Source organism: Podarcis raffonei, chromosome 6 (genome assembly GCF_027172205.1).
Source record: "Podarcis raffonei isolate rPodRaf1 chromosome 6, rPodRaf1.pri, whole genome shotgun sequence".
Classification (NCBI taxonomy): Eukaryota; Metazoa; Chordata; class Lepidosauria; order Squamata; family Lacertidae; genus Podarcis; species Podarcis raffonei.
In genome coordinates, this window is record NC_070607.1 from 62,936,305 (window position 1) to 62,956,807 (window position 20,503).

General features: G+C 41.7%; 1 protein-coding gene across 3 annotated transcripts in view; it reads left to right on the forward strand.

The window, feature by feature from the left end:
* Positions 1-19,796, forward strand: part of RAP1A (RAP1A, member of RAS oncogene family) — a 93,121-nt gene extending 73,325 nt beyond the window's left edge. For all 3 annotated transcript variants that reach the window (XM_053393484.1, XM_053393482.1, XM_053393483.1), the window contains 6 exons: positions 4,447-4,515; positions 6,490-6,546; positions 7,593-7,733; positions 11,674-11,817; positions 16,953-17,068; positions 19,060-19,796. In XM_053393484.1, coding sequence (XP_053249459.1) covers positions 4,447-4,515; positions 6,490-6,546; positions 7,593-7,733; positions 11,674-11,817; positions 16,953-17,039 — 498 coding nt within the window. In that variant the 3' untranslated portion in view covers positions 17,040-17,068; positions 19,060-19,796. The remainder of the gene's footprint in view (positions 1-4,446; positions 4,516-6,489; positions 6,547-7,592; positions 7,734-11,673; positions 11,818-16,952; positions 17,069-19,059) is intronic.
* The last annotated feature ends 707 nt before the right edge of the window (positions 19,797-20,503 follow it).

The following is a 20,503-nucleotide window of genomic DNA, read 5'->3' on the forward strand; positions in this document are numbered from 1 at the left end:
TACACATTACTTTGCTGAACAATTACACTGCAAAATTTGGAAAAGTGCATTTTAATATTTTTTTTTAAGGCTGTGTTTTGGTCTGCAGACCGAACTGAATTTCTTCCCTATCTGTACGTATCTGTACAATGCAGATGTGTTGGCCAGGACAAGGCAGATGCTTTTGGTGTTCAGTGTTCACTGTTTCCACTGCTGTGGCAAAGCACTGTGTACTCAAGTTGAGTATTTTGCATAAGAACTTACTTAATCACAGATGCTCTGCCTTAAAGCTACACTTGATTATTTACCTGCAAGTTTTTGTTGCTTCTGGTTGTGTCATTCAGCATGGCTGACAAGTGTCCTTGGTTTTTCTGCAACCAAGGTTGGAATCCTGCGCTGTGATATCAAGCTTCTTAATGAGAAGCTGACTTGATAGTTGCTTTGATTAGTATGCTGAATAAGGACATCCTTTATTAGTGGTAGGTTTTGCTTAATCTTCAGGGGAAATAGAATGTTTTGCTGGGCAAAGCTTTACATATCTTGTCATTTATTTTAATTCAGGAAGACATTCTGTGCACATTCCAGTAGCCATGTTGGTCTGTTGCCGCCAACTCACAAAGAATCCTTTAGAAGCCTAATGTTTATTATAGCATAAGCTTCCATAAACCAGGGACTACTTCGTCAATTGCTTAAAGTGCTATTCTCAGTTGGCAGGTACATATGTACATAGACGTAGAGAGAAAATGTAAATGATCAGGTGAGCGGAAAATGCAGAGCAATGCAAAACCCAGGGCCATTAAATATTAAATAGTCTAACCATTCACAACACCAGTAGCTGATAATGACATCACCAATGTTAGGATGCTTGTTGTATTAACACTTGTCCATGCCAGAGATGACGAAAATGAACTTCTCGACATTTTGCAATTCAGCATTTTCATTCTGAAGTAGCCAGGTATACCCTCATTCAATAATGTCTCTAGGTTCAGGTGAACAATGGTGTGACCTGAGAGGTTGAAATATTCTCTGCCCATTTCCTGAGTATTGGCATTTCTGAGGTCGTGTTTATGCCCATATATTCTTGATGATAATAGGCTTCTATTATCTGCCAGCAATGCCTTCCTGTTTTCTACATTAGGACAAACAAGTAAGTCTTGATATAAAAGAATAAACTTATAACAAAGAAGGCACTGGTTGAAAACTTAAGAGCAAGCAGTCCCATAATTTGGGCGCTGCCACCTTGAGGACCCTGTCTTCAGTCTGCCCCTATGTAACCTCTGAGGGCCAGGAGTGCTTGGAGAAGATCTTGACTGACAATTAGCTTCCTGTTATCCCTGGTTCCTATACATGCATTTGAAGTAGCTGCATGCAACTGAACTATGGGTTGCATTCATTCTAGCGCTAATGAGATTGTTCTCTCCGGACAAGGTTTTCTGCATGCCTGGAAGAACAATATTTCCTCTCCTCCCTCGGCACACAGTTCTGGGGGTTCTTCTGAACCTCTGGAGCAGATTTGGGGAGGGTGTGGTGGGAGGAGACAGGATTAAGTCCCATTGCATTAACAGGATTCCTTGCGCTGGTTTTTATTGCCACCGATTAGTTGACTACAACCCTATGTATGTAAAACTGAAGTAATCCTATATTATGTCCTTGTTCACACCTTCCTTTCCCTTTTTTGTTTCCCTTTGCCAATTTTTAAAAATTGCAAGCTCCTTGAGGTGGGAGACCAGTGTTACTTCCACTCTGTAAATCACCATACATGCTGATGGCACTGTATAAATAACAAATTGCTGCTTCCAGATGCTTATGCTACAAAAAGCTAATGTTTAAAGTACTTCGGGGCTCTTTGTATTTTCTCATATGCATTTTTATTTTGCCTTAGTATCTGAAAGACCTGATGTGATTGATAAATTACTTGTTTGCTCCTAAAGGGCATGTGAAATACAGAATGTTCTGAGTAGTTAAATAATGTACTCTTATTTAGCAGACTGAGGGAGGGCCGTCTTTGTACATATAGCCTAGCAGCTTCCTGTGTTTAAAACATAAGTGAGATCTCTGTGGCTTTTTAACCATTTGCAAATGAGATTAAAATCTGCAGGTTTCTTTTGAAACATTTTGTTAAAAAATGAGAAATGAATATAAGAAACAATAATAATGAAATCTGTGTTGCGTTGTCAATAAATTACTTTTGGGTTTTCTGCGGATTGACTTTTGCTCTGATAGAGCTTTAAAGAGCGGGTTTTTGCAGAGAAAGCTGCAGAGCAAAAAAAGGGGCGCTCATACATGGAGCTTTCACTAGTAAACTTTGTCTAGAAAGAGCGGAATAAAGGTAAATTTGGATAAGCCCTTAGATTATAGGCTTTTGGCAAAGCTATAAGGTCTCCATACCATATTTTGGTCTAATCATCACCCTCCTAACCCCCTTTGCAGTTCGAAAGGTTTGGGATCAATAATATCATCCTGGGGTACCTTTATATATGGACTTTCCATTGCTTTCTGCATTAGTAGATGCCTTGATCTTTTTTCTAGGAAGCAGTGTGTAGGTTGTGCTAGGCTGAAAGAATGACTTTTGAATGGTGCCTCCTTTCCTCCATTGAACATGAAAGCTAGAAAATTGTTTTCTCCCTTGTTAAGAAATCATTGGAGCATTCAGCACTCCCCCACCCCACAAATACAATGATGCCTTTTGCAGATAACTGGCCTTTCAAAATCTGAAACCACTTATTAGGAGCTATAGTGCTTGTGTTTCTTGTCATCATGAGAAAAATCCCAGCTTTGACCCTGAACAAAACAGGCTGTTGTTTAAAGGCTGTTTGCGATTTCTTAGAGCCAGTAGCTGGAAAAGACATTTGCACGAGTCACTGCAGAAAAGGTGGCTGTTATGTTTTTTTAAAGGGAACTATTTGATACCTGCAAGTGCACGTGTACACACTGCAAAAATTGATCACATTCCACAGAAGGGCAGAATATTCTTGAGAGCTAATAAAGCCCATTCAGTAGTCAAAAATGGTCTTGGGAAACCTTTGTTGAGACCCTGTGTGTGCATGCTGGTCTTGGGCAAATTTGCAAAGCAGATGCTCACCTCCTAGTGGACTTCCGGTGGGGGGGGATAGGGATTGTTACAATAAAACACTTTTTTTTGCAAAAGGCCGATGCAATTTACATCATTGGTCTTGCTAAATGCCTCGCAGGTGTTAGTTGGTTTAGAACCTCATCCTCCCCCCCGACAGTGCTACAAGTGTTTAAATATAATTAAACAGGTTGTGAATCTGAAGCACAGAAATTGTTACCCATGTTCAGTCATGTAACTGGGTTTTAGTTTAGAACCAACATCGTATAGCCTGTTTCACATGTAACAATCAGGTCCTGGTTTGTAAGCCTTTTGGGATGAGCTGCTGGTGGGCCACTGAACTGCAGGCAGCAACTTCTCAGCGAAGAACCTTCTGACCAGGACGGGCAGGGATATAAGAGAACTAGCTATTCCAGTTGAGCAACAAGGTCTTCCTAAATTCTGTCATGCCCCTGCAGTATCTCATTGCCCTTCGGCCTTAACTTCTCGTTTGCTTTTCAATCCTGTCTTCTGGTTTGTCCGTCCGGATGTTACTGCCCTTTGGAGACTTCCCAAGACTTTCCTAGTGTCACTGGAGCGTCTGCATAACATTGGGGATCCTTACCTAAGTTAGGGACAGTTGTAAGCAATTAAGTTAGGCTACCTACCAAGGCCAGCCAAGGGGAGCCTTTTTCTTCAGTTGGTGGCTTCCTGGTAAAATTGACCTGTTACATGTACTTGCCTCTTTCATTGCTCGTCCAGTAGGTTTGGGGAGCAAAATCTACACTTTCTGCTCCCTTTTGCTGCAATAGCCCTGTTTCATTTAAATATGTGCACATACTCACTTTAATGCAAAGCTTTTAAAAAATAGCATCCCGTGTGAGTTTCTGTGGTGTTTTATATTACTGCATATGCTCAGTGCGAGAGGAATAGAGGTGGGCTGTAGCAGTTATCCATGAGTGAGACAAATGACAACCCCCAGGCAGCAGGTCAGGGTTGTGTGCTACTTCACAGTTTAGCAATACCATGTAAACTGTGGTAAATGATGCAGATTGCTCCAAGCTATAGAAAGTTAGCTTAATGAAGCTTTTTCTTTAAACCAGTCTCATAAGTAGCTGGAAAAGAGACATTTTCACCCTGAAATCTGCATAAATTTGTTGAAATGGGGTTTGAGTATCAGTCATGGATTAAGCATTGAAGGAGACTTATACTGTACCTTTTAAACCTGTACTTTTACCTGCATTGATTTTCCTGTTTCACTAACTAGGCATCAGCTTGAGAATAAGATTGGGAGAACCAAGCGAAATGTCTGTTCTTTGCAAACGCTTTACGCGATTAGCCCGTTGAATAACTTGAGTTGGAGGCAGCTGGCTGACCCTCTCTGTGTGTTCTTTTCCCTTTCTTGTTTTTCTTTCCAGACTGTACAGTTTGTTCAGGGAATTTTTGTTGAAAAATATGACCCCACAATAGAAGACTCCTACAGAAAGGTAAAGTATGAAGCTGTGATTTTCTCCACCCACTCTCAGATCAGTAACTTTGAGACTCCCCTCGCCCAGTTTTTTTTCCTCTTGGTGTAGAATTCATGGCCTCCTCCCACAACACGATCAGTCTATTATTAGGATCATATTCCTAATAGTGTGTTGCTAATTCTCCCCAAGAGAATAATTACATGATTGTCTATCCCAGGGCCCTCCAGATGTTGTTGGACTCCAGTTTACATCAGGCCACGCCAGCATGGCCAACAACAGTTGTAGCCCAACAGCATATGGAGGACCACAGACTCTCTACCCTTGGTTTATCTTGGGCTTGTTTTGTCTTTGATATAGAGAGGGCCAAATCTGGATGTGGACTGTGGCATGGTAAATTGGGGACAGCCCTTTCCCTATGTCTTTTTCCTACCAAGAATTACTCCAGAAATTGCTGGTTTCCCCTAAAATTGGTACCTTCAGGGTCAAATGGTTTCTATGGTGGTCGTGGGTTGGGAAAGCAGCATGGGAAAGATGAATCTTCCCCTGCTCCCTGAATGATACATTCCCAATTCAGAGAGGGCCTCCCTGTGGTTGCATTTCCTTTTTATTTATTTATTTTAAAAAAGCACAATCGCTAAGCCCAGGACAGAGAAACGTGGTCAGCACCAGTTGAGTCTGGGCCTGATACACCATCCAAAGCATTCTAGGTAATCGGGTCTAATGCCATGCAGCCTTATTTCACAATGCCAAACTAAATGTAAGTCAATTTTAAGCTACTTGCTGTTAAAAAAAGCAACATACTAAGTTTAATAAATAATAACTTAAGTATTTTAAGTCAGTGTTTGCAATTCCTTGGCATTTGTGGATTTTATAAGTTTTGGAGAAAAGCCCCAAGTTTTTTGCTTAAATTCCATTAAAAAAACAAGAACAACAGCGTTCAACTCAACTCATCACTCCGATTTCATAACAGGATATAAATCAGAAGCCAAACGTTTTGGATAACCCTATGAAGTAGTGTTTTTATTATTACTTTATTGTTGTTGCCCTGCAGTTTCATTGTGGATACTTTTAACTTAACCATAATATTTGCATGCAAAAGATTCCAAGTTCAATCACCTCTTGTACAGATGGAAAAGACTCGTTTGTCTAAAGCTTTTTTGGAAGGCCCTGCCAGTCACAATAGATAAAGTGAGCTAGGTGAAGCAAAGATCTGATTCAGTATAAGGCAGCTTCCTGTGTTCCTAGATTACAAGCACACCTACACAAATATTTCCTTGATCATATTACATGTCAGTGTTGTTCTATTAAAAATTAAATACTTGCTTGACATCCATTTAGGTATTATAGTTCAGCGGCAGAGCACATATAGAAGGTCACAGTTTCACTCTCGGGCATCTCCAGATAGATAGGGTTAGGAAATATTTCTGCCTGAAATCTTGAAGAGCCTCTGACAGTCATATGCAATACCGAGTTCAGTGGACCAGTGCTCTAACTCAGTAGCTTCCTGCGTTCCTAATGGCATACAATGGATACTGGCAGGCAGCACTTGGAGACTGCTAGTGAAAGGACTTCTTGCTCTTTGGGTATTTTATCTCCTGCCTGCCACGTTCCATCCTTTTGAATGCAACCCCATGTGTACACTCAGAAAGCAGTGGAAAAGCTCACAGTAAGGCTTGTTCACATGTACACTGTACACAAGTACAAGCTGTCTGCACACATGTACAAGTGTTTGTGTGTACACTCTTGTTTGTTTTTCTAATTCCTGCTGATTTGTACAGCTCAACAGTTGTGTACACAACACTTGCATAAATTCATGGACTGTAACTTGTGCATAACTCTGCAGCTTAACTGTTTGTGTACACAGGTGGTGCACTAGTTGTTTGTAATGCTTAAATGCCCCTATTGCCAGGAGGTTATGAGCAAGCATTAATTGAGTCTCTTCCTCCTGTCCCTTAAGGCTATAATGGTATCTGTCCTTTATTTGTCTTTCAGCAAGTGGAAGTAGACTGTCAACAATGTATGCTTGAAATCCTCGATACAGCAGGGACAGTAAGTGAGATCTATCCTGAAATCTGAAATGCTTAATATTTGAAGGGAACACTAAGAGTGATGCAAGACATGGCTTTTAAGGGGGGGGGTCCATCTCTTTCTTGCTTATGTTATGTGGCTATAAATAAACCAGCATTTCTTGCCTTTTCTATTATTCCAAGTAGCTCCTTGCACAGTTTATTGGGAACAAACTGAAACATTGTCTTGAAAGTTTTTCATTAGAACTTCATAAAATTTAAAAACATTTTCAGATTTCCAGCACTTTGAAGTTCTAACGAAAAACCCTCTTGTTGAACTTCTCTATTGTTGAAAACAACAAATTAAAACATTATGGCAGTTAAAGCTGACAGATAAAGTGTGCACGCTGCTAAACAACCTGTAAAACACATGTACCGATACAATTGCTGCCTTTAAGAGAGACTGCCTATCTGCCTGGCTTTCTTGGGCGTCCGTCCTTTAAAGCTTATAGTGGTTCTTGATGTTCTGAAACGATTTCCCGAAATCCTTCTGAATCTAAAGACTGCTTCACATCTTACGATAGAAGTGTCTTTTATTTATCACTGTGCATTTAGTATTACCCTCCGCAGCCTACAGTATGCGATCTGGGCTGGCTATATAGTTTTTTCATCCTGAATACACTGTGTTGGCCCAGGCTGCTGATGCATGTTTCAAGTGAGCTCTGGGTGTATGAGAGAGAGAGATGGTGGGGAAGGTGAGAGGGGAGGGGTATGTGTTAAAATACATAGCTGCCTTTCACAATAGAAGCAGATATTTGGTTGTAAGGTGTGAAGCCGCCCTAAACACTTCAAAGCCCTTGTTTTAAATTTCTAACATTGAAAGAAGGATATTTGAGAAAGCCGGTTCCTTTTAAAATTAAATTAATTTTTTTCACTGGCTTTCTGCAAGAGCAAAGACTGGAAATTTCCAGTTGCCTATGACCTTTTTATCCCTGTTTAAACCTGAACTTCTTAATGTGTGTATGTTAAACAGCTAATTAAACTAAACAGCTAATTCATATTTTTTTTTAAAAAAAAATTTGATTACAGGAGCAATTTACAGCAATGAGGGATCTCTATATGAAGAACGGTCAGGGGTTTGCACTAGTATATTCTATTACAGCACAGTCCACGTTCAATGACTTGCAGGACCTGAGGGAGCAGATCTTACGGGTCAAGGACACGGAAGACGTAAGTAAATGGGTTATTGCTTTTTGAACCATTGGAATCTCCCCCCTCCAAAAAAAACCCTAAACAAGCCAGCATCTGTTTTTTTGCACAGTTAATAAGATGACTGAAGAACACTGTTCTAGAATGTTTTGTATGATATCATAAATTTCTCTATTTAGATATTTTGGAGACTATTCATATGGACATTACTGGACGGTTAGTCAGAAATGCTCAGTATCCCAAACTGGGATTGAACTCTGGAAAAGTTCAAGTCCCATAAGAAGTGGCTTTTTAGTAGAATACGCCAGTGTACAAGCCCAATTCCTCCCGCTCAACCTTTTGTCACTGAAATGGCTACATATGGTGCCAGGTTTTTAGAAGGCTCAGTAACTCCCATTATGACTTGCTGTTTAAAATGGGTTTTGTGGCTCTTTGGTAGAGATTTTGTTTCTGGCTGCCATCAGGTGGAAAAACACAGTTTTCTAGTTGTGTGATAATCTGGCTAATCAAAATAGCTGTGCTCAAAAGTCCATACTGTTTTTTTCCTAAAGAAAATATTACAAACTTAATTAGCAGACTAAAAATCTTAGTACTATAAAACTTCCTTTGCTGCATGATAGTTTAAATGTGCTTAGATGCCTAGAAAGTGGAGGTAATGTAAACGTTTTAGTATTTTAACTTGTGCATGTTTTAAAGTGATTAACATGTAACCCTCCTGCTGTTGTTGGTCTGCATCTCTCATTAGCTGCAGCCAGGATGGTCAATAGTCAGGGGTGATGCAAGTTCATTTGGGAACACAAGGGAACGGGGCACAGGTTAGCCACCTTGGCCTAGGTCCATCTTTTACTGTAATATGTGAAAGACTTTCAGTTGGCTGGACTGAACGCCAACTCAGGCAGCTGACTTCCTATATGGTTTATCACCTTTTAAGCAGGGATTCCACCAGTAATCATGCAGGAGATCTATACCTGGATGACTTTGCTGTCAATTACTATTGCACAGCTGTTAAGTGGCTATGGAATTCAAGCTGATGGGCTTTGCATTATGCTGTCAGTTCCATGGCATCATGCTGTAGGTTGTGATGTTGCGCATGGATGTTTTCATTGTTTACAGATACCACCATCACCACCACATATGTTAAGAGCAGCCCTGTTTAATCAGGATCCTACCAAATGTCCACCTAGTCCAGCTTTCTGTTTCTTAAGGCTGCAATTCCTAATAGACTTTCTAGGAAGTAAGTCTCAGCCCATATAGTGTAACGAGTGAATGTGCAGGGTGGAACTGCACAATGGGTTGCATTCAGCTAAGTAGTTCTGCTAGCAGGAGCCAGCGCAAGGCCCCCTCTAGTGCAACGGGTCTTTTGCCCACACACCCCAGTTGGCTCTTGGAGGGTTAGGAGAACCCCCAGAACAGCGCATCAGGGAAGTAGAGGGGAGACTGTGTCATCAGGTAAGCAGAAATCTTGAATATTTTGTCTGAATCAGTAGCAGCAAATGCTGTCACAGAAGTTCATAACATCCATTCGCACTGTAAAACCTGTGACCTAGCAATTTATTGTGCTAACCAGGAAGTGTTACTTTAGCATCAGCTCTAGCTTCCTCTCTTGATTTGGGCTCTTTGTTAGTCCAAACAATCAGTGGACAGAATTGGAATGTCTGTCTAACCCATTGTATTCAGGTAGTTATTCATGAAAGATCTCTCCATAGATGAATAGGTAGCTACTATCCAATGCATGTGGATAGGAAGATCTTAACTGTGTTTAAAAGTAGTTTAGCCACATATTTTTATTCTTCAGTTTTCATATCTTTGCTGATCATTATCTCTGGCTTTATTTTTCTCTTTTCTCGTAATGTTTTTGAAACCCTCTTTGATACACAAATCTTGGTTACTTTTTTTTAAAAAAGTAAAACGAACGATCTTTTAGATGAGGGATTATGTTCATCTTAGAAGCTGATTCCTTTCTTAGCATTTAAGTCAAAACACTGTGGTATGCAGCAACTTACACTGTTTGAGGTTACACATGTACCCTGTTTGAGGTCAAATAAATTATACCCCTCATTCTAACTATACTGTAGTTACTATTTTTAAAAAACTTTTTGTGTTAAGTGATAGCTTCCAGATCTTAATATGCTAAATGTTTTTCTTTCCTTGTTTTAAACGAAGTATGGATTTCATTTCTTTTATCAGGATAGTAGCTTGTATAGTAGCAGATTTAACTACACCTGTTGGGGGGGAAATCACAAGAAATGTGTTTCTTTTTACCTGGAACTGATCATCCATGAATAAGAGAGTGTGCTCAGAAATTTAGCAAATATTAGAACTGTTGCTAATTATTTATAAACGAGAAGTATATGAGGTACTTTCCTTCTGGAAAGTGCAAACTTTGCTGTGCATGTGTGTGTTTTAAATGCTTAAGGAAACAGAATGGTGTGCACACCCATTATCAGCAGTTTTCTGTGTGTACCGCTTTTAGATAGCTCAGGCGAAACAGGATGTGTCTCTGTGCGTGTGTGTTCAGTGTTTGCAATTAAAGTTTTAATGTCCAGCACACTGCCAAACAGTTCAAAATAAGAACATAAGGATTGCATAGCTGTCTTTGCATTTCATGACTCTGAGGCCCCATTTCTGGAGTTGAGAAGGCGTTTATTGCCTAAGCAGGACAAATCACTGGGGCCAATACATACAACGTATTTCTTGGGAAGTGATGTACATCCTGTTGTATAAATTATGTTAAATTGAAAAGTAGCTACTGCCTATCTGAGGGTTTGAAATGTCAACTCTGTGTTGTTGTAGAAACTGACATTAAGGTAAGTGCTTGTGGAAATAAATTGTGTGTCAATGAACCTTCCAGACTGTGGTATCTCCATTTCTTTGATAGTTGCCATGAGACGGTTTAATTATCAGTGTGATGTAGTCATGGTAAAGACGGGTACAAAATGGTTTGTTTGCTTACTTTCTTGCAGGTACCTGATGCATAATTCAGTCATTTATCCTCAAAATGTACTTTGGAGTTCTAATTTGCAAGGAATATAGGGGTTTTGTGTCCAAATAATACAGATTTATGGCACAGTTCTAATATATATATATTTTCTATTCAGTGATGGGGCACTAGCCTGATCCCCAATTTCCCCAACCTTCAAAGCCAACTTTAACAAGTGGGTAGGTTCAGCCGCCTGTCAATCTCCTATTATCATAATGATGTCAGGAGATTGACTTCTGTTGAAGTTCAAAGGGGATCACTGTAACCACTGATCTATACCCTCCTTTAAAGGTACACTGATTGCAACTGGGAACGCGCCTTCAGAGGGGCTAGTTCTGCTTCCTCAAATCAAACCTTTTCCACCCTTTGCAGAGGAAGAAAGCTTCATTTTAGGAAGTCGTTTGAAAGCAGACTGCTTCAAACTGAGACAATGACCCACCTCAGTGTGTCAATTTGAGTGGAGCTTCCTCTTGGCGCCGATCACCTGTTCATGGCTGACAAGGGAGCTCAATTTACAAAAGAACAATTGAGACCTCACTTTAAGTTCCCAATTGTTTCTTTGTCACAGCAATAGTACCTGTCCCACCCCTGATGACACATGGGATGTCAGGTGTGAGGCAGATGGCATGGCTTTTGGAGAACAGCCATGGAAGGTTCCCTATTGCTGGTGTTAGACAAGTTCAGATTCTGCCTTACTTTTCAATATGATGAAACTCCTTTTTTAATGTATTCATAAACTCACATTTTTGTTTCTTGAAACATGTTATCAGTAGCAAGCGATAATGTGTAATCAATCTGTTAAGCAAAAGCATGAAAAACTAAGAGTAGAAAATTGCTCCAGATGTAACGGGGGGGGGGGGACTCCTCCTTCGTTCTAGAGACTGCTAATGTTGGTCAGCGAGTATTTTTGCAGGTCTGCTCAGACTAAGCACACAGCTTTGAATGCCATCTATTAATAACTCTCTTATTCTTTCTGCGCAGGTTCCCATGATTCTGGTTGGCAATAAATGTGACCTGGAAGATGAACGTGTAGTTGGCAAAGAACAGGGACAGAACTTAGCAAGACAGTGGTGTAACTGTGCCTTTCTAGAGTCATCTGCAAAGTCGAAAATCAATGTTAACGAGGTAACTATTGGTTAATCTTTCACAAGGCAGCACACAACCCCTTTTTATAGGCTTGGGTTTGTGTATATATGTATGTACACCACCCCCTCGTGTAAATATTCCTATAGTCCTCTTGGACTGAATATTTGCGCAAATCGAAAGCCTACGTTTCGGTGGATCCTTTCTGAAGGCTCGCATAAAAGATGCTGTTTTCGCATCCCCGCCGTTGTGCTGTTTTGGTGACTGAAGTGCATTTGTGCAGAGCGAGATGCCTAGTGCAAAACCTGAGCCAAAACCTGCAGGGTGTCGGTGTTCGCTTTTCTGATCTGTCAATATGTGATTCACTCTGCTATTGTGTTACCTTAGAGAAAACTAATCCCTTAGCCGAGAGCTCTTCCTCAATCATTCCGAACGCTGCTTTACTGTGGAACTAAATGTGGTGCGTGAGTGGTCATGTTTGCATGCTGAGCACCTGTGCAAATAGGTGTGCCACGCACTGCATTTTAATCTCGCAAGACCCAGAGTTCAAACTAGAGCCGTGTCGCTTAGAAAAGTGCTTTATGCAAGCTCAATGCACCTAAACGAAAGGCAGACCGTGTGGTTTCTGTTAGGTAAGCACTGTAGGGCAGATGAATCTCTGCAAAAAGCAAGGCATAAAAGACGAGAAACTCAAGTAATAGAGCAAAAAAGCTGATTGGAATGAGGAATGTTTGTAGGGCTAAAAATGGGGGGGGCATTTAGCGCTAATATGTTTGGTAGCAGTGAAAAGTGTTCCCCATTTCAAGTCTCTTTTAGAGCGGGTGATCTGAAAGTCTTGTTTCTTCGGAGCAAGGGCAATTAGTGAATCGATTGGCAGGGATTGTGCCCATGACCAATGAAGAAAGCATCATGTTCTGGATCGGTTCTGTTTGCCCGCATTAGCATTGCCCCACAGTCATGTCTCCATTAGCTGAGTCGTGTCATGTCCCCATTGCATTCACTACATGGTCTCTGATTGTATGGGCTCATGTTGGGTCGAGAGACACTCTTCTCCTCCTGCCTCCCCCCTTCATGTTGCCCAAACAGGGTGACAGTGAGGAAACAGCAGTGAACAGGTGTAAAAAGCTGGCCATTGTGTGTTTGGTGTGGAGTGGGGATATTTTCTTTGCCCTGCTTTCCTGCTCTTGATATTTTTAGCCCCAAAGTACAAGTGGGAGCCCTAGAAGCATCTGCTGGAGTGATTCTCCCCCTCCCCAGTGATGAAACCTTCGGAACAAGCTGCAAATCACATGAGCTCTTGTGATACGTTCAAGTACCTATCATACATAAAACAATTTCCAGAGGAACTGTTGAACAAATCTTCAAGGTGCCACAAGAAACACTTTGGTTTATATAGTTTATATGAGAAGTCAACAGCACTGAAGTTGATGGCTGACTGGGTGCTTCATTTGACAGTATGTAGCATCTGCTTCCAAATGATTGAGAACTGCCCTGGGCAGCAGAGCTGCTTCATGAAGGCCCTTTAGGAAGGGAACTCAACTTAGTTAGCTGTAACCTGATGAAATAGTAGTTGTGGGGCGGGGGACGGGACCTAGACCCTCTTCTGCCCCAGCTAGGGTGAACGCCATTAAAGAAATGTGTGAAATAATAATAAAACATCATCCCTATAGGCCAGGCTTCCTTAACCTGGTCCCTACAACTGCAGTAATCCCTGATGGATTATTGTTGGAGAGGATAGGAGTTGTAGTCCAAAACATCTGCAGAGCCCCAGGTTGGGGAAGGGCGCTATAGGCCAATGTTCTTCCACTTTGGATTCCTGGAAGTTGCAGAACTACAGTTCCCATCATTCCCTGCCTGCTTATCCCAAAACACACAGAGCCTGGTTTTCTCTAACCACCATTACCTCTTTCAGATAACTGAGCTAACTAGGCTGTGTTGATTTTGTGAAGGAAGTCCTGACCACTCAAGAAATTTAAAGTTAGGTTTTCCAAAACATCTGATCTGTGTCAGTAAACTCTGCCAGGAGAGGAAGATGGGGTACCTTCATTTGTTTATGGGCAGCTGTATCTGGTACAGCCACCCACAAATTACATCATCATGCTCAGCTGGTGACTTGTGTTTTCAGGGCTGGACACATCTTTATTTCAAAAGTTTTGAAGAGGGTCTGTATGTCAGTTTTGTTAGTTTATTCTTTTGATTTTAGTTTTGGTTTGGGGAAATGAGTTTCTGGCGTATTCTCTGATATTCTTGTGACTTTGCCAAGTTCGTAATTCCTCAGTTATGAAGAGTTGCCTCGTTACTTTGTGTTTTGGAAGCAACAGATGACTTCCACTTGTAATTTCCATTTTTAAAAATCCAAAAACCGTTCTCATCCAAAAGAATTTGCTGTCACGCTTGTTTTGATTTTGTTGAACAAGAGCCAATACAGAAAGCAATGGTTTGCCAATCTTTGGAAACTGAGAGGAATCAAAGGAGAGGAGGAATACACTACTTATGCAGGCCTTTGTGCCTTACAGTAACCTTTAATGAGACAGAAATCTGAAAGCTTAACATGCCTTATTCTGTCTGAGACGGTAGCAGTCCTATAACTGGGAGTAAACTCCATTGAACCAGGCCTGTGCTACACTGATTTAACATTTTAGCCTCTCTATCTTGTTGCATTTAATGTGGCAGCTATTCCATTTGAATGAAACATATACACCCATTCCTTGTCACACTTTCAATATGGAGATTTAGTTAAATTAAGATTTGAGCCCACCTCTAATTATTGACTTGAGATGGTTAGAAGAAAAGTTATCCACACTTGCTCTTACTTAGCATAGTTTTAATAGGGAGGCATTGATATTTGGGGGGGTTGGGTTTCTTTTGTAGTGAAAGAGGACCTGTGGGGGGGAGGGTCCAAAATGTTCTCTGAGGGGATGGTGCTGCCTCTTCCCCACAAATCCCCTTGGCCTAACACTTGCCAAGAGAAAATACCTCCATTTTAAAATACCTCCATTTTAAATGACAGCAGCTGCCACCTGGGCACTTTCAATGTGGACTGTAATCCTCCCTGTTTCCCTTACCAAGGGGAGAATCACATTGTGTACAAAAATATGGATTGTGCCCTTCAAAGAGACAGTTACTGCTTTAGAGGTGGTATAAGGTATGTGTTCTCATGACAAGCATGCATGCGGGGACTGCACTGCCCATGCTGGTCATAGGAACATAGGAAGGTCCCTTGTACCAAGTCAGATCATTGGTCCATGCAACTCAGTCTACACCAGGGTTCCCCAAACTTGGGTCTCCAACTGTTTTTGGATTACAACTCCCATCATCCCTAAGTAGCAGGACCAGCGGTCAGGGAAGATTGGAATTGTAGTCCAAAAACAGCTGGAGACCCAAGTTTGGGAAATCCAGGTCCACACTGACTCGTAGTGCCTCTGCAAGGTTTTGGGCTCTCTCCCAGTCCTTCCTGGCTGTGCCAGAGATTGGGCTTGCTCTGCCTGCAAAGTAGCTACTCTTAACACTATGCTGCAATCCTTCCCCAGATACCCTTTCAGTGTTCTGGATCCCTGGGAAAGGGAGGGTGGAGGAGGAAAGCCAAATCACCCTGTTAATACACTTGATAGACTAACACAGTTTGTCTGTTTTCCTTAAGTAAGGGCAATGTAGACCAGCCCTCTCATAGTTCCCTGCTTTATGCTGCTATGCTGGATTGACACAAAGGCACTTTGGAGATCTGTAAGTGATTAGAAATGACTGGCAATAAGGTGTGAGGGTTTGAATAATCTTTCATCAGGAGATATGGTAGATTCCTCCTTCCTGTGCGCTTCTCCTCCGGGACCCTCCCTAAACCTTTTCTCACTTCTTTCCAATGCAATCTTCGACTTCCAAGCTCTGTTGAGCATCAAGGAAGAAGCCAGGTTGACCTTACTAGAGTACAAACTGATGTGTTTTGCCTTAGGCTGACAGCATCAAACCATGTAACTGTAAACCTGGTGGGGAGGGAGTGTGAGAAACCTAAATGCTGTTATAGAGTGTTATTGTACAGAGTGAAAGAGATGCTGGCTTTATCATGCTTTCAGAAAGTGCTTCGCTGTGCGTGTGTGTGTGTGTGTGTTTAAAAAATAGATAATATCAAGGCAGTATCCAATTTCTAGGTTTTGCAGTTCGCAAGCAAAGTACTGTAGACTTCAAGCTTGTTAGAAATCACACAGGGTTGTGGGAAGGAAGTGAGTTAAGTGAGCTTTTCCAGGAGGCTGAATACTGTAGCTGCATTGCTACGCAGTTGACTTTACCAAAGACAAAGACGTATGCAGCTTTCATCTGCAGGTTTGATGCTACAGTACATAAGAGGCAGAGTGGATGAGTCCATGGCATTTACACACACACACACACACACACACACACACACACACACCAAGCTATATCTACACCACTGACTATAAGACAGCTTCTTTGTTTGTATGGCAGCCCTACATTTAAATAAGATGGAGATTAGGTGTTTGCATTTTGCAAAAGAAACTCTTACACCTTAATGGCTTGCATGCTTGATAGCCAGGCCTCTTTCAACTTTTCTTAGCAAGTATTCTATATATGTATTATACGAGTTCAGAAATGGTAACTCTACCACAAGACAAATGGGAAGATAGAGAAATACAAACAGCAAACTCCTTTATTTAATATGCTGGCACCTTGTTGCTACAGTATATGCACATTCGTATATGGAGAGTTGCTAATAATTGCTAAACATATTGAAGAATTGCTTCTTCAAATGATTGATTTTTTTCTGTTGGGTTATCGTCGTCTTTGTACCTGTACTTCTGGTCTGTGTGAGGTTGTCCTGGTTGTGATGTGATTTTAAATTGGAACAGTGTAGAGGTTCCCCCCCCCCTTCGCTTCTTGCTTTGTGATGCGGCTGGAGGAAAGTGGAAGCGGCTAGACCACAACTAGGGGAGCCCCACGAGGAAGCAAAAACCTTCGGGAGCTTAGATAAATTGCCCTGCTTCGCTCATGCTAAAATCAAGAAGTTCAGCTCTTTTTGCACTGCCTCCCACCCCATTTATTTCTCACCTTCTCACTTGATTTAGCCGAAAGCTTTTAAGGCCAGGATTGTAACATGAGGTTGCCATTCTGCGGCACCTGTATCTCTTGATTTCTCACCTTATTTTGCTCTCTTCCTCTCTCTCACACAGATCTTTTATGATCTCGTCAGACAGATAAATAGAAAAACACCAGTGGAAAAGAAGAAGCCTAAAAAGAAATCATGTCTGCTGCTCTAGACCCACAGCATGCAGCAGCTCTGAGCCAGGTGAGCAAATGGTGAAATCTTAAAGACCTTCCTGGGGCACGTTTGTGGCACTGACTCTTTTTGCTGCAGCAGCTACTACATGATGCTGGAATGGTTGCAGGCTGGGCTGAAGGCCACCTGCACTCCTTTGGCAAAGAAATGATAAGCTGCCAAATACTAACATTTTGGGTGCGTTCTATATAGCAGAGGCAGAGAACCTGTGGCCCTTCAGGTGTGGTTAGTTTCCAGCTCCCAGCCAGTGCAGCCAGTGGTTGGGGGACCATGGGAGTTTCATTTCAGCAAAGTCTGCAGGGTCACAGGCTCCCCATTCCTTTTATAAAGGATGCTTAAAATACTTTTAAGATCAGCTAGGCAGACAGGCACTACCCTGTGCTTCCTTTTCAAAAATTACACCGCTGGCTCTATCGGTTCAGATTTTATGGAAAATTTTAAAATATATTTTTTCTTTGGCTTTTAATGGGAGGTTCAATTATATGTGATTCTGGAGTTTTTATAGCATTTTAAAATGTATCCTGCGAAGAGGCACATTGTTTACCTGGGGAGCGGGGGAATCAGTATTTGAGTGGTTTGGAGAGCCATGCCCCCCCCCTTCCTATAATATGGAAGTGGGCTTGGAGCAGAGCAGCGGCTATGTCATCAGTATGCATACTGGGGCCTGCACATGCCATTTCTTTTTGGGTTGAAGTGCCACCTGCTGACTCATTTGCTTTTGACATCTAGTTTTAACTCTCTTGCTTCCGATCCTTACTGCATGTGTCTGTGTGAGAGAAAGAGAAAGAGAGAGCACAACCATAAACACTGTTTGCTATGCAAGAGGTGCTGCAACATTCTCTTCCTTTTTCACATACATACACATCTCAGCATAGCGAACTCCCATACTGTCCCAGCAATCCAGTTTTCAGTCATCTCTTAGAGAGAGAGAAAGGAATTTAAAAATGAGTCAGAGGGTTGTAGTCAACTAAATTCTAAATCCCTGAGGCCCTGGGGAACTGCTGCCAATCAGTGTAGACCAGGAGTCAGCAACCTAAGCCCCATGGGCCGGAAGTGGCCCACGGAGGTTGTTTGACTGGCCCCCAAGCCACCCCCGAACCGAGCTGCCCGCTCACACACTGTGCTAAATCGGCGCTGCACGGGGACTCACTTCTGCAGTGCTGGAAATCGCATCTGCACATGCGCAGACGCCGAATATCGCATCTGCACAGATGTTGACAGCAAAAATTGCACGCAAGCTCATGCACATGAGAGATCCGGCCCATGGAGGGATATCTGCAGGACCCATCCGGCCCAGACAAGATAAACCTTGCTGACCCCTGGTGTAGATCAAGGATGGAGAACTTGTGGGCCTCCAGATATTGCTGGACTAACAACAACAACAATTTTATTATTTACATTCTGTCCATCTGATTGTGTTGCCCCAGCCACTCTGGGCGGCTTCCAGCAAAATATAAAAACATCACAAAACATCAAACATTAAAAACTTCCTGAAACAGGGCAGCCTTCAGATGTCTTCTAAAAGTCATATGGTGGTTTATCTCTTTGACATCTGACTGGAGGGCATTCCACAGGGAAGGTGCCACTACCTAGGAGAACCTCTGCCTGTTTCTCTGTAACTTCATGTAATGCAGTGAGAGAACCTCCAGAAAGTCCTCAGAGCTCGACCTCAGTGTCCAGGCTACAGGTACCATCATCCCTGACCATTGGGATGAGGCTGGTGGGAATCTGCCAACATCTGGAGGGCCACAGGTTCCCCATCCCTGGTGTAAACAATACAGAGCCAGATAGACGAGTGCTCTGACCTTTGTATAAGGCAGCTTCCTTGGGTCTTAAACAAGTCCTCCTTTCTGAACATGTGCTGCGTATTTGTTTTTAAGACTTTTTAAAGAAGGTACCTTCAATCCTGCGTGTCTTTTTTTTTTAAGTACTCTCTTGTTTGCAGAGGCTGTTTCTAGTTGGATGCTGACTCTTCATTGTCTCTCTCTCCTTCTGCTCAGGATTACAGGAATGAAGAACTGTTGCCTAATTTGGAAAGTGCCACCATTCCAGACTTCAAATAACTACACCACAAATTAACAACATATCCGAAGAGGCTTCTGTTTTTATATATTATGTGAAGAATTTAGATCTTATAATGGTTTGCACAAAGGTCCCTTGGGGGGGAGGAAATAAAATAAAATTGCTTTGTGTATATCTCTTGGGAATTAAAGACAATAGTACTTCTCCTTTGCAATAGCAGTTAACAGATGTGATAATAAATATAATTGACTCTAGTTGTATTGATTATACAAAAGAGCATGGATGCATTTCAGATGTTAGATATTGCTACTATAATTTCATATTGACCTCTTACCATAATTCTTCTCCCATCCAGCACTAAAAATGGTCAGCCAGTAATACTTTATATCTATCATGATAGATACAATTATACAAATTTTACCCTTTGAACTCATGGCAGCAAATAACTTTCCAAGTCATTGACTTCATTTTATATTTAAAAAGTTACGGAATATCATTATTTTCATTCTGCCATTATATTCTAATTAAAATTGTGCATAATGCTTTGGAAAAAAATGGGTCTTTTATAGGAAAAAAAACTGGGATAACTGATTTCTATGGCTTTGAAAGCTAAAATATATAATATACTAAACCAACTCTAATATTGCTTCTTGTGTTTTACTGTCACAGATTAAATTACAGCTTTTATGAATGATTAAATTTTAGTACATTTTCATTTTGTTTGAGTGTTTCTGTTCTGGATTTCAGGTCTGAGGTTTTCGCTGAAAGGGTGATGAAACCTGTAGCAGTAAATGCTGTCGAAATGCTTTTCACAACTCCCATTTACTTGTTGATCATTACATTTCTTTTCCACCTTTCCTTCAAGGAGGCATACATGGTTCTCCTAGTGATTTTATCCTTGCAAACAACCCTGAGAGGCAGGTTAGGCTGAGAGGCAGTTGACTGACCCAAAGTCACCCAGTGAGCTTCACGGTCAATTGGAGATTTGAACCCTGGACTACAAGGTCCTAGTCCGACACACTAACCACTACACCATACTGGCTGACGGACATGCTTGAGTAGGGGAAAGCATGCATTGTGGCCGGAGTGGTCAGGTTATAACTTCATTGCATTGGTTTCGATTGGCTGGGCTGTGTACACTTTGAGGCTTCATAGAGCTCATTCAGCAGAAATGATAACAAACCAAGATCTGAGTTGACGCTCGGGCAAGCTGGCTTAGCTAACTGAAGAGTGTCTGCTGCCTCATTAGGTGGCATTTCTGGAGGAAGAGAACAAAGACCTTTTTTCCTACCGATTTTCCTTTGTACCTCCCCCAAGCCTGCTCTGGACGGTTGCAGGGGAACCTCTGGAAGTGTGGGGTGTAGCAGCTAACCAGTGAAAATGGCCTCCCCTTCTTTCTTCCACCAAGATATTCCACTAGAT